Here is an 18,215-nt window from a genome sequence, read left to right as displayed (position 1 = left end):
GTTTAGTCAACATTTCCAACCTGATTTGCAGATCCTTGCAGGCAGCAGCTGATTCGTCTTCTCTCTTCCTGGATGCTAGTATCTCCGCGTTAAGTTGTGCCACTGCGTTTTGCAGGGCTGTTATTTGTTGTTCGGTATTCATCTTGTCCTGCCTTCGTGAGCTCGCGAAGCACCAATCTTCGCCCCTCGCGGCGTCCACTCACGTTGCGAGGATTTTTTTGTGAGACGGGACTTACTGTCAGAGCTGCCTCTAGGTCCCAGCTCACAGAGGACCAACGCCAGGTTGATGTAATGTACAAAAGTCTTTATTGAAGTTTAGTTTCCATTTCAACGCCAGAGCGTGCAGCCCTACGTCTTAGACCTTAGATCGGCGAAGTCCCGTCTGAATCACCTCCCCTTCCGCACCAGTTTAAGATCCTAGCCCTGCTCCACCTTCTGCACTGTTCTCTCCTCCTCTGGGTCCTCCTGCCCACCGGGGCATTGCCCTTTCTGGACTCCTCCGACGCTGAGTCGCTTAGCTCCTCCCCCTGCCTCCGGCGGGCTTTAGGTCCCGGTTCCCAATCCTCATTCTCTGCTGTCCCGCGCTCCTGTACATTTGAACTTGTTTCTCGCGCCAACCCAGTGACCTTTCTCCTAACCGTTACACTGCTTCTATCACTGCTTCCCTCTTCTGTGACACTGGCCGGATCTGACTTCCCCTCCGTTGCCTGACTCTCCGATGGAGGCGTGGTCAGCTCTGCCTCGTCTCCTCTCCCTGGTGGGGAAAGCACTGGCCCCGATACCTGGGACTCTTCCCCCCCACTCTGCTCTGATGGGGAAGCTGGTCCTGATTTCCAACTACTGGTCTGGGAGTCCCTGCTGCCCCCTTGCTCCTGGGGCGTTCCCCTTGGGAACCCCCTGCCCCTGGCCACTGGCGCCCCCTTTTGTGAATCTTCCGATTCGCTGGAGAGGCTCATGGAATCCCTCGGACCACTGTCCCCTCCTACGCTCCCCTCGGATTCCTCCCCCTCGCTCTCCATCTCCCCTCTTCCCTGTGCCTCTGCTCCTGAGCCCCTGACAGCTTCCATTCCATTCTACAGTTTCTAAGGTGATAACTTTCACCATGCACACAGATTTGCTCCCAAATTGAGCTGTGTAACAGGTAGTTGCAGTGAAACTCACATGATAAAGTGTTGCTTTTTATTGCAAGTTGCATATGAGTTCTACACTGTTAACATAAAAGCTGGACCCAATGGCTGTATTTTGTCTAGGATATAATCACTGAGTGGAGTTTCTAGGCCAATGATGCCTAGATATATATAATGCTTAAGTATATATAAGATTAGTTTTACTTCCCCCATCTTTTTCTTCAATCGCCTGATAAGCAAGTGTGTTGGTTATTACCCCCTGCACCGAATTTCCTCATGGATACAACACAGCTCCTTCCTTAGCTCAGTCCCTCGTTCATTTATCTGATTGTAGGTGGGAGTATATACTCAGCATCTGCAGAAAAGCTAGAGGGTTTTTTTTAATTTGTAATTTCCTGCCCAAACACCCTCTCCAAATCTCCTTCAGTGGCTTCTTTTTATTTATATTTAATTTTTTGTGTTGTCATCCCACACTTCCCTCAAGCAGTTCAGATCAACATAAAAGGCTCTCCTTCTCATATCCACTTTACCCTTCATTTTATCCTTACAACCACCAAACACTGAAAAGTAGGTAAGGCTGAGAAGTTAGTAGCCAGCCCAAGGTCAGTTATGGATTTTTGCAACTGAATGAGGATTTGACTTCTGTGCAAGTATTAAAGATGCAGAAGCCTTGTCCTCTTTTACACCTGGACACCCTAGTAACATCACAGAAAATGTGAAACTTGCTTGAGTAATATTTGTGGCTTTAATTAAGGAAAGGAAAAGGAAATAAACTTTGAGTTCCTCTAGTGAAGCATTCCTCCAGTTTAAATTAATAGTTGGCTAGTGAAACTAAATATAGGGCAAATGGATTCAAAATAGTTTCTACTGTGCTAATGCCTCATTTGCTATTTAATTTGTTACCTGCTAGGGAGCATTCTCAGGTTTCAAAGTAAACTAGATGGAAAGGCAGTGGAAAATGTTTACTTGTCTTTTAGCAAACTACCAATAAATGTGTTTGATGCTAATATAGTTCATTGCCCAGCAAAGGAAAGATGTTAAACTTGGAGTGTTTCTTTAGAGTTTCTCTTTACTTTTCAGTGGATATTGCTGAAATGGAACAGAAGCACAGTGAAAACCTGGCCTCAAAAGCATTGCATGATGTTGTGAATGTGAGGCATTCAGTTTCGCAGAGTGATGATAAAATAGAGACACATTACCATCTGAGTCCAGCCCAAAAGAAGATGACTGAAACTATGAATAACTTTAAAGAAAGCAGTATCTTCCAGTACTGCTGGGAGTGGGCAGCCAAAAAGCTGGCAAGCAGTACTGAAGATTTGAGCAAAGAGGAGAGCATTGCCATTTTGAATCCTGAATCTTTATTTGAATCTTGTTACAATGAATTCTCCAGACTCTACGAATGCCTGAAATCTGAAGAGCTCACATTTGCTGAAGTGGACCTTCTCTTTAAGAATTTTACGAACCATTATGATGGACTGAAAAAGGATTTTCTGATTATATGCCATCTTCAGCCTCAAGACAATGGGAAATGGGTAGAGCAACGAGTTGAGCAGATCCAGCAGTATCATAAATTACATTTGGCTTTGGGCTGTGTTAAAGTTATTGACAAGGTCAGGGAAGGTTTAAACATCTCTGGTGACTTCAACGACCTGCAACTATTACTGAAATTTGTAAGTATATCTCTTTAAACCCCACCACCCAAAAGGCTGCCATGAAGCCTGGGTGTTCAGGTGCAAAAAAGAATATTGCTTCTGCACCTTAAATTGTTGTGCAGAAAAGGGAATTTCAGCATGAAAAGCTATCCCTTTTGAAATTCCTTCTTTTACACAACTATGAAAAATGGAGCGGGGAGCCTCAAGACATGGCCAACCTCTTTCCCAGACCCTACTCTGCATCCTTCGCAGGTGCTTTGGCTGGAATGTGTCTTGAACTGTGATTATGTCTCACTTGTCTGGAGGGAGGTTTGTGTGTGTTTAAACCTACAATAGGGGAAAAAACAACAACCCCATCCTTTGTTCTACCCATTTTATTCCTTTGGTGGCCTTGCAAACCACTGGCATGAGACAGCCAGGAAGATGTCTTTGAGGCAGAGCCAACCTTATTTCAAGAAAATCAGTTCTCTCTTACATCTGGCTATTCTACAGTGCATTCAGAATTCACCTGTGTCTCTAAAGGGCTTCTAAAATTGCAGTGGTGCACTTCTTAGTAGAGCTGGGCCAAACCTTCAATGGTCTTTCCCATCCAATGGGTTGAGTGGATAAACTGAATGTACTCTTGAAGAAGGTGGAATGGGTATAAAGTTCATAGTGTGTTTTCCTGTGTTTTGTCAGAGGTAGGGGCACTGCTGTTTTGTGATGGATAGGCATTATTATCACAGGCTCAGTTTGTATGGTAAGGTATAGGTTTGTTAAGCACTTCATAGGTTTTGAGTTCTTTGATCATTATTCTTTGGACTAGATATGGTTGCTACCATGCAAATCTGAATATAATACAGATGTAATTATTTTGGAATTTATTATTCATCATAGAAGCTGTCAGTTGTACAATAGACCTAGACTCTTGAAATTGTTTTCCAAGCATATAGCTCTGTGTGATTCACCAACAGTTCTCAATTGCATGAAAGTAAATATGCCCATAATTCACTAGCCAATCTTACTGTGTGAACATGTAAACATAGGAGAATGCCTGATGGATTAGGCAGGGATCATAATGCAAACCTCCTATTCCCTCACATCTGTGTGTCAGATGTATGCTAATGTGTCAGAGGCATGACAGATGTTATAGGCTGTGAAAGCAAGACATAAGTGGACAAATGCAAATGTCCAAATGTTTGTTTATGATGGCCATTTGTAAATTCATATGGTTAGTGAAACAAACTATCGTACACTCAGGGCAGGTTCACATCATACATTTAAAGCAAATTCACAGCACATTTAAAGCATACAGAGAGAGAGAGAGTGAGAGAGAGTGTGTGTGGGGGGGGTAAGTATCCAGTTTTCACAGCTCAGTAGAAGACTCTGTGAAAGGAATATCAATAAATGTTAGCATACAATTTTTATTGGGAGCAGGACTTACTTATGGGTAGTTCAGGTTTGTTTGTTTGTTTAGCAATGCAGCTGCTGAGACTGCAGTTTGATGTGTAAAGAAGCACATAATCCTTTCCCCACATGCCATTTTCCCCACAAAAAAGTACCGATATATTTTTCCTTTGGGGTGAAAACAGTTGGGAGGGCTATTTTCCACAGAAAAATGGCACAGTAGGAAAAGGTTAGGAACTCCATTGCATGCACAGATGCACACACATCCTGTCAGTTATCTGCCACAGATTGTGGACATGGTGGCTGCATGGCATAAAAAATTGCAGAATGACATATGTGTAATTATGTCATTGTTCATTCATATAATTTGCTTTTCAGGAAGATGAACTCCAGTCCTTCAAGAGTAAAAAGCTGTCCTCCATAAGCGCTTCATTGATACATGCTATAAAAGTGCTGCAAGACATCACTGAACCGCGTCATAGGTGCCTTGAAGAGCTTGCATGGAGGAGGGAGTTTGTCAGCTGGGTCAAAAAGGTTCTAAAAGGTAAAACAGATACATATCTGTTCTTTTTTTTTTTTTTTTTTTTTTGCTGAAGGTCCTAAAAAAACCTGGGAGTAATATCTATCTATCATCTATCTCTTTTAACTGTGCATCTAGTTCAGCCCTGAAAGTGTGTTGCTTGTTTCCCCTAGATATAAATGAGCTAAAGGTATTTGTGGACCTGGCCTCAATCTCTGCGGGAGAAAATGACATGGATGTGGATCGTGTGGCCTGTTTCCATGATGCTGTGCTTGGCTATTCTTCTCTGCTGTTTGAATTGAAACAGGAGTCAGGGTTTGAGGAATTTCTGGTGTGTTTGGAAAAACTGTGGAAAGCCCTGGAAAGTGATCCTAAACTCCCTGAAAAACTGGTAATTTCTTTAGCACTACCTTAGCTTGTACCTGCTCTTAGGTAGCTGTATATCTGATAGAGAGGTTAACTTTGCTTCATGCCTGATGTGATTCTCTGCTGATGTACTACTATGCTGCATAAAATTATTGGCTCAAGTGAAGAGAGATTAAAGTTACAGCTACTGGGCATATCTGCCTTTTAACTACTTATGTTTAAAGGCTACCCAGTGTAACTCATACACAATTTATAGAAACAACAGCATGTTACATGTATTTAATGCAGTGGTGTCCAAACTTTTTTCAAAGAGGGCCAGATTTGATGAAGTGAAGGGCCAACCAAAGTTGTTGACCTTTTTTAGGATTGAAGTTGTTGAGGTTTTTTTTAGGATTTTACCCCAAGAAATAAACTGCCACAGGGGCCAAATTAAACTGACTGGCAGGCCGGATTAGGCCCCTGAGACTTTAGACATGCCTGATTTAATCAAATATTTTGTATAAGGCAAGCTGTATTTTACTCAGAGAATGGGACTTCCTATTTCAGTACCATCAACCATGGTCTTCTGGAGCAGCTGTCTTGAGCTGGGGGTTAGCTGCACTGCTTTGTGGTGGCTCCATCCCCATAAAGCCTTTAGTGGGCAGTATTTGATTTTATCCCTGTGCTGTTTAACTTTACATGAAACTGCTGAGAGGGTTCACCTAGAGTTTTGAAGTGTGTTGCCAGCAATATGCTGATGATATGCAGCTCTGTTATCTCATTTACCTTTGCAAGAGTAGCAGCAGATGTGCTAGACTGAAGTCTTGCCTTGGTAATGGACTGGATGAGAGCCAATAAACTGGCATTTAATCCTGATAAGGTGCTGTTAGTTAGTGATTGCCTAGAATGGAAGTATGGGGTTTGTCCGCCTCTGTATGAGGTTACACTCCCTTTGAAGGAACAGCCTTATTATCATGAGGCTGAAGTGCCCTTGGTGGTGCAATGTACCTCCTACCAGCTTTGGATGGGGGCCCAACAATGCTCCATTCAGACAGGGTTAGCCTGTCTTCTGATATTTATTTTATGCTAACATTCACTTAGATTACTGCAATGCATTATATGTTTTGTAAGTAGCACTGAGCCATTTCTGTGGGGAAAAAAGCAACTAGAAATAAAATTAATAATAAATATTTTTCTCCAGTTTTGTCATATTGCCTAGTTTCACTCTGTGTGTTGAACTGGAATAACAGTGTGGGGGTAGTGAGACAAATCTAGTGAATTTATTCTCCTTACATACACAGTGTGATTCTGCAAGATACCTGAAATGGTTGAAAGACATAAAAGAGACTCATGGCTCTGTGGAGCAGTCATCTTTATCACTGGCAACAACAATCAATAGCAACGGAATCTACCAAATTAGGGCACCAGAGGAAGGCCAGAAGGTGAGACATTGCTTGGAAGGGTACGTTGCATGCTGTTTCAGTTTTTGTAGCCCTTCTGCTCATATTTTTCTAGCTATCTCCTTAATATCAAACAAACAACCAGCTGTAAATTGAAAGAGCTAGCAAAGGATAGTATTCATATAAAAAAGTGAGTGCCAGTGTTCCAAACAATATTAATACTGACACGTTCCTTTCTGTTTGAGAGGGAAGGGGGAACAGGACTTCTCAAGTAGCAGTGCTGGTTTTATGTACATTCAATAACTTTATTTATTTATTTTACCCAACCCACCTGACTGGGTTGCCCCTGCCACCTTGGGTGGCTTCCAACAAAAATACAAATAAAGGTGGGAGGACACCAAACATTAAAAGCTTCTTGAAACAGGACTGCCCTCAGATTCTACAAAAAATTATAGATGATTCAGGTTACAGACGCTTCAGGTTACAGACTCCACTAATGCAGAAATAGTACCTTGGGTTAAGAACTTTGCTTCAGGGTGAGAACAGAAATCACGCGGCCCCATTAGCTAAAGTAGTACCTCAGTTTAAGAACAGTTTCAGGTTAAGAACAGACCTCCAGAATGAATTAAGTTCTTAACCCGAGGTCCCACTGTAGCTGTTTAACTCTTTGATATCTGTCGGGTGTTCAGTATAGTGCAATGGGAACCGTTCTGTCAGCTCAAGCAATTCAGCTTGCCAGATGAAACATCCTCCCCTCTCTCCTCCCCCCCTTCTTCCAGCATGCTGTTCTGGGAGTTATTTCATCCGCTCTAGCCAATTGGGGGACCATGGGGTGTTTAAACTCCTGCCCGCCCCAGATTTTAAATTCTAGTTGTGGATATTTTTGGATAGAGTAATTTTGGTGTGGATTGAAGAGAGACCGACAGAGAGGGCATTTGAAGGGTGTTTAGAGGGTGCTCCCTACTTTATGTGATTTCACTTATGTGCACAGTGGCCAAGAACGGATCTGCCATGTAATTAGGGGGATGCCAGTAATCAGCTAACCACTGCATCCTCCTTCCAGTATTTACATGTAACAGCAAATAATGACTGCTTTCTAATGCTGCCAGTTGCTTTATCATTGTTTCCAAGGAACTTGGAGCTTCCCACTATAATAGTTTCTGGGTGTAGCTGATGCTTCTGTTTACTGATACCATTCAGTTGCCCTAGTTAGGTATAGCCAGAGGGGCTTTCCTTGTACAGTATAAGGAAGTAAATCAAAGATCAAATTTATTTGGAGCCATTATCATGTGTTGGAAGGTTTCTCTGGACACCGTCCTGTGCCTGACCATCTCAGAAACCCACAGTGGCCAAGAAGAGATACGGCAATACTCCCTGGAAGAGCTCCAAGAACTGATGAATAAGCTGATGCTGATGTCAGGAAAGATAGAACAAAGTACAGAAGTGGATAAGTTTTCTGAGGTCAGTTTTCCAAGACAATTTCCTATGTGTATCTTGATAGGGGTGTGGTGGGAAGGACAGAATGATAGTATTTTGCTTCTAGCCACACCACATTTCTAGACTCCATATTGAGAAATTAATAGGAAATAATGTGCTCAAGAGTTCCCAAAATGTAATTTGAAGCTATCGTAGTGCTTTGTTTTCTGATTGATAGTGGTATAATTTTATTATCATGATATCCTTTTCACTGACAATCTTGGTAGCATCTTCTTACTCAAAACACTTGCATCATATTCCCCATTGTGTTTGCTTAATCTGCACCCAGGTATTTTCTAGTGTCCAGAGGCTTGCACTGTCTTTCATCGACCTTTATTCTGCTGGAAACATGCTTTTCCGCTCTTGGGTCGCTCGTGTATATTGCTCACCCAACCATGAATTCTGCCTTAGCATGGACTTCAATTTAAATTCTGGTGGTGCCCTTATTGGAAATGGAGATCTCACAGAAGTTCTGCCAACTGTTTGCCAAAAGATGGAGAGTTTCCTGGAAAAGTGGAACCAGTTTATGTCGGAGAAGCGATCCCAGTACTATTATTTGAATTACTATATGGCAGAACAGTTTGTATACTTGTGCAAGGAGCTTGGCTCAGAGTGCCCCAGTGAGGCTGCCTTAACGATGCTGTCATTTATAAAGCGCAACTGCAGCAAGCAAGATATCCAGGAGGTCTCCGACCATGTAGTATCTAAAAAGCCAAAGAGAAATTTTGCTGATCTGCTTGGGCCGGTGGCAAGAGGGAGAGAGTTGACTGTACAACTGGAATATATGTGGGAGTCCTACATGAGAAGTATGGGCTCATTCCTTCCAGACTGCCTGGACATTGAAACCCTTGGCATTTACTTGGCCACCCTGGCAGATCTGGAGAAGAGGAGTGTTATGCGAAAATTGCCACAAGGTCTTCATGCTGGCAGGCCTAACCTCATTCTCTGTCCTCGCTCTGAGGTGTTGGCTTCGGTACTGGCCATCTACATGAACAGTCCAGGGGAGATGCTACCCTCTTACGATGAAGTCCTGCTCTGCACACCACAAACCAGCTATGAACAAGTGGCGCTGTTTTTGAGGCGGTGCCTCACTCCAGGCTATAAGGGGGAAAAGATTTACACCTTGCTGTTTGCAGATGAGTTGAGCTATGATGTTGGCTACAGGTCTGAGAAACTTTTCCAGAGTCTTCACTTTAATCACCATGATGATTATAGGCTAGTGATTCTCTGCAACTGTGAGAGAGAGCACTGCTATGTCCCTTCTGTCTTCAGCCAGTTCAAAGTTCACATGATCCCTCAGCAGCCCCTGAAGGACATTCAGGGCTATCTTGGGAATCATTACAAAGCAACACAAAGTTCATCAGCTTCTGTCTTCAAGGACCAGATGTGTGTTGGGATTGTAGCTTCTGAAAGAGCTGGAGTAGGTGAGTGAACTAAGTACATATACTTTTCTATCTACGTTTCAAAATGCGTAGACTATAACTTGAGGGTTGAGAGTATAAAAACATTGTGTCTGTGATCTGTAGATCTAATTTCTAGCCTGTTAGATGATACCCACTCTGATATAACATGTTGGTCTTTCATTTCAAAAGCTTTCATTTCATTCCATAGAGTATATATACTCCGGAGTAAAAAACAATGAGAGGGTCTAGTTTGTGGGTGACACCAAACTATTAATTATGGCTTTGAAGAGTCCCCACCACCACCACTAAATTGAATTAATGGACAACAAAATAGCAAATGAGTAATTTCCACTGGGGCAAAAAGTCTACTGCCACAGTGCATTCTAATGTAGTTTGAATGGGTGGTGGATACCCAGAAAATAAAGACATCTTGGGGTCTTACTTAGATTTCTGAATAAAAATGTCAATTCAATATGCAGCAGCAGTTCTTTTTAAAAAGGAGATTAAGAAAGGGATTAACAGTATGTGTTGTATACATGCACAATATGTATGCATTGTTCCTTTAAGTACATCTAGACTCCCAGATCTACTTTCCCCTGGTTTCAAACTGATTTGTAATGATATCTGTATAGGTCATTATCAGATGTCCCCATAGCTGAGGTTCAACAGACAACACAAAGCATTTGTTTCTCCATTCTTTGGGAGAATCAATAACTAAGGGTGGGGGGGACCGGATAGAGGTTTGGAAAACCATGCATGGTACAGAGAAAGTGGATTGATGTTAGATATATTTTTCTGCCTCTTTCACGCTAGAGTTTGGGGGTATGCAATGAAACTGGTTAGCAGTGGATTCAAGACAAGAAAAAGGATGTGCTTTTCACATGAGGTTTGCTGTTTCTGAATACCAGTTGTTGAATTATCAGGGCAGACACTGGGTTAGGGTTGCTGTCTTCAGGCCTTATTGTGGTTTTTCTGTAAGTATCTTGACTGCCACTTTGGACTAGGTACACCCTTGATTTGACCCAACGGTGCTTTTCTTATGTTTTTATCTAAATTAGATTTCTTTTTGCTTGTTGTGGATGGAAAAGTCCAAACACTGGATGTCCTCAGTTTCCAGTCAGTTCACTGGGTTCTTATCTCTCTGTTAAAAGAACTGATAAAATGTGTTGTTGTTACTAATAACAGGAAAATCTCTGTATATAAAGAGGCTGCAAGAGAAAATGGAAGCAAAGTTGCAAGGCCGTGGAGTAATCTTAAAAACAATTAGGCTGATCGATCCAGATGTGAATGAAGGCAAAGTGCTGAGAACTCTCCTCCCATTCCTAGAAAATCAGTACCAGAAACAGCCCATGATATTTCATTTTGATATCACCTCTTCAGTGAGTATATTGCTATTTTGGCAGAAGTTGTTATCAAATGTTGTGGAACATTTTTATAACTAGCTTTTTAAAAAAGGTCTCAGGAAGGAGCATATTAAGTGGAGAGATAAGAGAAAGGGAGGCCATGCAGGATTTTGAACAGGAGTGACTACAGCTTTCATCATCCTTGAATATTGGCCATGTTGCTTGAAGCTGATGGGAACTGAAGTTCAGCATCATCTGTAGGACCATAGGCTAAGAAAGGGAAGCTTGTGCTGGATTTGGGAGTGGACAGGAAGACATCTCTTAATGCAATTGGGATCATATCAGTAGGCTAATCCGGATAAATAAATATTGATTAAATGATCTCTACTCGCTAATTTGTCTACTTGAGTTTCTGTATTCTCCTAGGTCCAGACTGGAATTCCAGAATTTCTGTTCAAGCTGTTAGTTTTACAGCACCTGATAAATATAGATGGGAAACTCTGGCTGCGGAAACAGTGTCATTTGTATGTTGTAGAAATTCTTGAACCATCACCACAATTAAAGAAAAACACGAGATCAGTAAGTACATGTAGATATGTAACGACTATATAAATATTTACCCACCTGTAATCTTATAGTTACATTGAATTGTGTTTAGAGATAGTATTTTTCAAGATAGATAATACAGTACAACCACTGTACTGTTTCATATACATCACAATCGTACAGCATGCCAAGATTATTGTAGTGTTTATTACTTAGGGAAATTCTGAAGTTTAATTTTTCTTTGTAGTTTTCTGTGATAAAAAGGAGGTTGTCAGATGCCTAGAAATAATGGTCTTAGCAGCTTTTTACTAGTATATTGCTTGCATTTGACATTATTTCTAGACAGTGGATTATTAGTATTTGTATATTGATCAGCAATTATATTTAAATAAAACTATTTGTTCCCAAATTTTCAATATAGAGGCTCTTTGGAAATATTGAAAGAAGTCTAATTTACAATTTAATAAGCAAAACCTACCACTCATTGTTAGCAGGAAAAGTAATCTTTAATTAATATTGTATTTTTCATTCTGCATTATTAGCATAGGAGGACTTAAATAGCTTTTAAAAAATAACAGATGAACCCTTAACTCTCAACCCAACCAATTAATATGTGCTCTCTGGCTCTCTAATTCTGTGCATGCAAAAAGTCCCAGCTTTAGTCCCTAGCATCTCCAGGTAGTCTGGTAAGACTTTTGCCTGAAATCCTGGAGAACCACTGCCAGCCAGTGTTGACAGTACTGTGCAAGATGAATTAGCTGTCTTACTTCATATAAGGCAGCTAGCTGTGGTTAAGCAATTTAGGCATGAATTGGTTCATTTATCTATTTCATTTAGATTATATTAGTTGGTTATTATATGAGAATTCACCTCTGGAAAAGTTAAAAATCTATATATACAAGTTGAGAGCAATGTTCAGCCTAAGGTTCCAGCATGCTCAATCTTCTCCCAACACTATGCTTTATTGTAGGCTCTGGGGACAAATGCACAGCTCACTCTACATTTAGCCCTAAAACTTGTTATACATTGGGATTTAAGAACCCACCCTGTCATACTCCATTATCAACCATGATCCTGAACCATTTAACTAAATATAACTTAAAATTGAAATGAAATTGAATTTAATTACAGTATGTTGGTTTGTTCACCTTCACAGCTTTAATCCAGCTTCTCCTTTTTGCAGAGAGCTCCAGAATTGGGTGAAGGGCTGGAACTTGATCTCCATTTCTACCTGTCAGACTTGTGGGGCCGATTTAGCCAATATACATGAAATTTTAATTAGTTCTTCCCATGCAGGAAGTAAAGAGTTTTGAGGATAGAAATATTGTGAGGAGTAACATAGTTTATAAGGGAGAAATAAATGTCCAGTCATAACATTCAAGAGTCTTTCATTTTATGATACCTTCCTATTCACTGCTTTTCCCTCTTCTTTTAGACTTTTCCAGGATTGAAGTACAACTTCATGGATGTGTTCCCCAAAGTAACCTGCAGATCTCCCAAGGAAGTCCTAGAAATGGACATGCAGAGGAATCTGTCCTATGATTGCTCAGACCCAGGTATAGATCAGGAAGTGTTCCGTAGCGAAGCCTTTCAGAGACCCTACCAGTACTTGCGAAGATCTAGCAGAGGAGATTGTCTCGACACATTCCAGTATGAAAAAGGCTCTGTTGAAGGGACACCAGCAGAGTGCCTGCAGATGCTCCTGATCCATTGTGGAGTGATAGATCCTTCCTGGTCAGAACTGAGAAACTTTGCTTGGTTTTTGAACCTTCAACTGAGAAATTGTGAAACATCGGTGTTCTGTAATGCTGCTTTTGTCGACGACGCTTTACATGGCTTCAAAAATTTCGTGGTCACATTTATGATTTTAATGGCAAAGGATTTTGCTACACCATCTCTAAACATTTCTGATGAAAGCCCTGGGAATCAGTCTTTTGACATGGAAGGAGTCACAGAAGATCTTGCTCCATTTCATATTCGGAAGAAGTGGGAGTCAGAACCCCACCCATATATATTTTTCAATGCGGATTCTGTATCTATGACATTCATTGGCTTTCATCTCAAACCCAACGCTAATGGTGGTATTGATGCCATCAATCCTTTGAATGGGAGTGTCATCAAGAGAAATGTAATGACAGCTCAACTATACCAGGGATTGTGCCTTCAGAAAGTTCCATTCAACATTAATTTTGATGCACTGCCCAGACATGACAAAATTGAGAAACTTTGCATGGTTTTAGGAATACAGTGGCCAATTGATCCTGATGATACGTATGAGCTCACAACAGACAATATGCTAAAGATCCTTGCCATTGAAATGCGATTCAGGTGTGGTATCCCTGTTGTCCTCATGGGAGAAACTGGCTGTGGAAAAACCAGGCTAATAAAATTCCTGTGTGAACTACGTAGGAGCGGTGCCAATGCCGATAACATGAAGCTTGTCAAGGTCCATGGAGGCACCACAGCAGATGCAATCTATGCCAAAGTCAGGGAAGCAGAAGACATTGCTGTTGACAATAAGCAACAATACCAGTTTGACACCATCCTGTTTTTTGATGAAGCCAACACCACTGAAGCTGTCAGCAGCATCAAGGAAGTCTTGTGTGATCGCACAGTTGAAGGACAGCCTTTGGTCCACAACTCAGGTTTGCAAATCATAGCTGCATGCAATCCTTATCGCAAGCATACAGGGGAAATGATTCAGCGCTTGGAATCAGCTGGCTTAGGCTACCGTGTCAAAGCACAGGAGACCAAGGAAAAGCTTGGCTCCATTCCTCTTAGGCAGCTGGTATACCGTGTCCATGCGCTCCCTCCTAGCATGATCCCTCTAGTGTGGGATTTTGGACAGTTGAACAACATTACTGAAAAACTCTATATGCAGCAGATTGTGCAAAGACTTACTAGGTCAATACCAATGTCTGACGTTGAGCTCCAGTTAATAACAGATGTGCTTTTTGAGTCTCAGACGTATATGAGGCAAAGGAATGATGAATGCAGCTTTATCAGCCTCAGGGATGTGGAACGCTGCGTGGAAGTCTTCAAGTGGTTCCACAGCCACAGTGAACTACTAATGAAACATCTGGAGAAGCAAGTTGCAGAGAGGAAGGCAGCTAAAGGTTTTGTCCAGCGAGATCCAGTCCTTTGGTCCTTGGTTCTTTCAGTGGGTGTTTGCTACCATGCTTCCCTGGAAAGGAAAAAGGAGTACCGCAGAGTCATCAGCACCATCCTTCCAGAGCCATATGATGATGAAAAGGGAATCCTTGAAGAAATTGGCTTAGTTCAGGATCTCTTCTTGAGTGACCTACCTCTGAGGGAAACGATTGCCAAGAACTTAGCACTGAAGGAAAATGTTTTTATGATGGTTATCTGCATTGAACTTAAAATCCCCTTGTTTCTCATTGGCAAGCCTGGCAGTTCCAAATCTCTTGCCAAAACGATTGTGGCTGATGCCATGCAAGGCCAAGCAGCATATACTGAGCTTTATAAAGAACTGAAGCAAATCCATTTGGTGTCCTTTCAGTGCAGCCCACACTCTACGCCTGAGGGAATCATCAACACTTTCAAGCATTGTGCTCGCTTCCAAGAAGGAAAGAACCTAAAGGGGTATGTCTCTGTGGTGGTGTTAGATGAAATTGGCTTGGCTGAAGACTCCCCCAAAATGCCTCTGAAGACCCTTCACCCGCTCTTGGAAGATGGCTGTGTTGATGATGATCCACTCCCTCATAAAAAGGTTGGCTTCATTGGGATCTCTAACTGGGCGCTGGATCCAGCTAAGATGAATCGAGGCATCTTTGTATCCCGTGGAGAACCAAACCAGAAGGAACTCATAGAAAGCGCAAAGGGTATCTGCTCTTCAGAACGCGCCGTCCTGCACAAAGTTGACCGTTTCTTTCCCATCTTTGCAAGTGCTTATGAGGAAATTTGCAAGACCCAAGGCAAGGAGTTCTTTGGGTTGCGTGATTATTACAGTCTCATAAAAATGGTGTTTGCTTTAACCAAAAAACTGAAAAGAGAGCCAGCTCCCCGTGAACTAGCAGACATAGTTCTCCGTAATTTCAGTGGTAAAGAAGGTATTGAGGCCTTGAACATTTTTATGTCTAGGTTCTCAGAAAAAGGAGATGTCATCCCTGAGGACATTGGTACAATTGATCTAGTTCAGCAGAACATTTACAGTGACTATGAGGATGGTGAATGCCGTTACCTGCTGGTGTTGACGGAAAATTATGCAGCCCTCCAGATCCTGCAGCAGGCTTTTTTCAAAGGTACACAGCAGCCAGAAATTATTTTTGGTTCCAGTTTTCCCAAAGACCAGGAATACACCCAGATCTGCAGAAACATCAACCGAGTGAAGATCTGTATGGAGACAGGGCAGATGGTCATTCTTCTCAACCTGCAGAATCTGTATGAAAGCCTCTACGATGCCCTCAACCAGTATTACGTTCAACTTGCTGGTCAAAAGTATGTTGACTTGGGCTTGGGGACGCATCGAGTGAAATGCAGAGTGCACCCTAAGTTTCGTTTGATTGTCATTGAGGAGAAAGAGGTGGTCTACAAACATTTCCCCATCCCGTTGATCAACAGGCTTGAAAAGCACTACCTAGACATCAATACTGTGTTGGGCAAGAGGCAAAGAGACACTGTGGAAGAATTGAAGAAATGGGTGGACAGCTTCACAACAGTTGAAACAGAAAAATACTTTTTGGGCCATCAGAAATATACCCCTTCTGATGTCTTTGTTGGCTACCATCCTGACACCTGTGCCTCAGTTGTCTTGCAGGTGACGGAGAAGCTGAAAATGGATGCTTCCCCTCAGGAACTGATGCAAAAAGTACAAGAAGAAGCCAAGTTGGTCCTGTTAAACTGTGCAACGCCTGATTCTGTAGTCCGCCTTGGTGATTCGCGGCTGGGTTCCTTTCTGGCAGATGACTTGGCCAAGGTATACTTTCAGCAGCAACATCACACTTCGCTTGCAGAGTTCCTTCGTGCTTGCCTTGGGACAAAGTCTAGGGGTCACACAACCTTTACTGAGGTGAGTTGTTCGATAATATTTCTTTGTATTTTTTTTTGGCACATTAAGAATCTGTACTCCTTGAGGATGCCATGAGGCTGCATTTTGAGAAATGCATGAGAATTTTGGCATATGGAAATATTTCCCACATCAAATCTCTTCATCAGTGCCATGTTTTCCTTTATACTAAATGCAGAACCTGCTAAGTCTAAATGTGTGTGTTTGAATGGAACATGTTTTCCCCATCTATCCTTTTTATTTCTTTTCATTAATTGCATGGCTCTCAGGCACTTACCTTTTTGTACTTTGCAAAGTACATACAGTGCTATATTATTATTATTAGTAGTAGTAGTAGTAGTAGTAATAATAATAATAATAATAATAAAGTACCTAGATCAGGAACTAAATATTTGCACAGCAAACCACATTCCGTCCTCTTTAGTTACTTAGTTGCTAATTTTTCCATTCTCGAATGAATTTATGAAAATTCATCAGCATTTTAATGTAATTTCTCCTAATGAAGACATTTTTGCATGGCTTTTTGACAAAAATATACAGTTTTGCAAGCATTTTCCATAATATAATGGATTTTTGTGTATTATTTTCACTAATATATGTACTTAAATGCACACTTAACCCTGAAATATGCATTTGTGTACACATTTCTTTGCTTGAGAACTGCATTGCAAAATTCAGACAAATGTGACTTTCACACAAGTGTTTCAGTTCACATACTGTCTTGGAAATTGCAAATCATGTAAGTCCACCTTTAAATGTGTTCTGAACCATATTCTTCCCCAACCCCTGAAACTCAATTTCTTCTTTCCTGTTAGATTTCTACTTTCTCCAGGCTCCTGACAGCAGCAGATACAGAGACTTTGAAGGCAGAAATACAAGTCGAGTTGGGCAGCCTCAAAGTTCTGTTCTTGCAACAGTTTGACACAGAATACTCATTTTTGAAAGAGATTCGGTGAGTGCCCAATGCCCTTATAGACATAGCATGGTGTTCAACTGGCTTTTATTCAGAGTATACCTGAATCTAATGGACTTAACTTAGTCCTGTTTATTAATTTCAGTTGGTATACCCTGAGAAAAACTTAGTTGAATTCTACATGGTGAGTTGCATCCAATCCTAATCCTACTCAAAATAGACACATTCAGGTTAATAGACATGACTAATTTATATTCATTAACTTCAGTGGTTTCATTAATTTCAGAGTAGAACTTGGTAGGCTACAACCTTAAATTGCCTGCAGTGCCGGGGGACATCTGCAGCCAGTAGCCTTTCCATTGGCTTACACAAAGGGCCACACTAAGAATATTCTCTTCCATAAACACTAGCAACTGAGGCAAGTATGCCCAGTCAATTAGGAACAAACAATATGAATGATTTTGTCACACAGATGTTCATTCAGTTTTATTGTTAACCTGTCTTCATTACATTGGACTATGATTACAAGATGACTTCTTTTATGTGTATTTAATGGCACTGGATTTTACTTCAATTATTTTTTTCTGCTTTCTTGCTAAATAAAAAGCTTTTAAACAACACATACATCCAACCAGTTTTGTGCAATCTTTGGGTTTTTCTTCCAGCAATTTTCTAGATGCTAAATCTGGAAGTAAAATCCTGATTATTCAGACACACTTTGAAAATGGATCTCTCAGTGCCCAGCTCGTTGCTTCAGCCAGGTATGTTGCATGTTAAGTGGCATGTATGATGCAATTTTCAGTGTTTTAATTAGAGCAATATTGAGCACAGGGCTAATAGTCATAGATGACATATAGTGTAAATAAAGGGTTGGGTTCCCCGCCCCCAAGGTCTAACATAAGCTCTAAGAAATATAGGGGAGTGAAGATTGGGCAGACGTGACTAACCATGGGCCATATGAAGATGTCAACCCAATATGTGGCAGCTGTGAAAAAGGCCAATTCCATGCTAGGGATCATTAGGAAAGGAACTGAAAGTAAAACTGCCAATATTATAATGTCATTATACAAATCTAAGG

At 41.3% G+C, this 18,215-nt stretch overlaps 1 protein-coding gene across 1 annotated transcript in view; it reads left to right on the top strand.

Annotated features, from left to right (window-relative positions):
- LOC310839081 (E3 ubiquitin-protein ligase RNF213-like) overlaps positions 1-18,215 on the top strand; it is a 94,875-nt gene that overhangs the window by 38,804 nt on the left and 37,856 nt on the right. The window contains exons 19-29 of the mRNA XM_083727296.1: positions 2,208-2,797; positions 4,544-4,709; positions 4,859-5,076; positions 6,332-6,472; positions 7,730-7,891; positions 8,196-9,330; positions 10,495-10,688; positions 11,079-11,231; positions 12,634-16,227; positions 17,040-17,176; positions 17,803-17,898. Of these exons, the coding sequence (XP_083583422.1) occupies positions 2,208-2,797; positions 4,544-4,709; positions 4,859-5,076; positions 6,332-6,472; positions 7,730-7,891; positions 8,196-9,330; positions 10,495-10,688; positions 11,079-11,231; positions 12,634-16,227; positions 17,040-17,176; positions 17,803-17,898 (6,586 nt within the window). The remainder of the gene's footprint in view (positions 1-2,207; positions 2,798-4,543; positions 4,710-4,858; positions 5,077-6,331; positions 6,473-7,729; positions 7,892-8,195; positions 9,331-10,494; positions 10,689-11,078; positions 11,232-12,633; positions 16,228-17,039; positions 17,177-17,802; positions 17,899-18,215) is intronic.

Source organism: Podarcis gaigeae (genome assembly GCF_964106915.1).
Source record: "Podarcis gaigeae genome assembly, chromosome: 2".
In the NCBI taxonomy this organism is placed as follows: domain Eukaryota; kingdom Metazoa; phylum Chordata; class Lepidosauria; order Squamata; family Lacertidae; genus Podarcis; species Podarcis gaigeae.
This window is presented reverse-complemented; position numbering and strand designations above follow the sequence as displayed.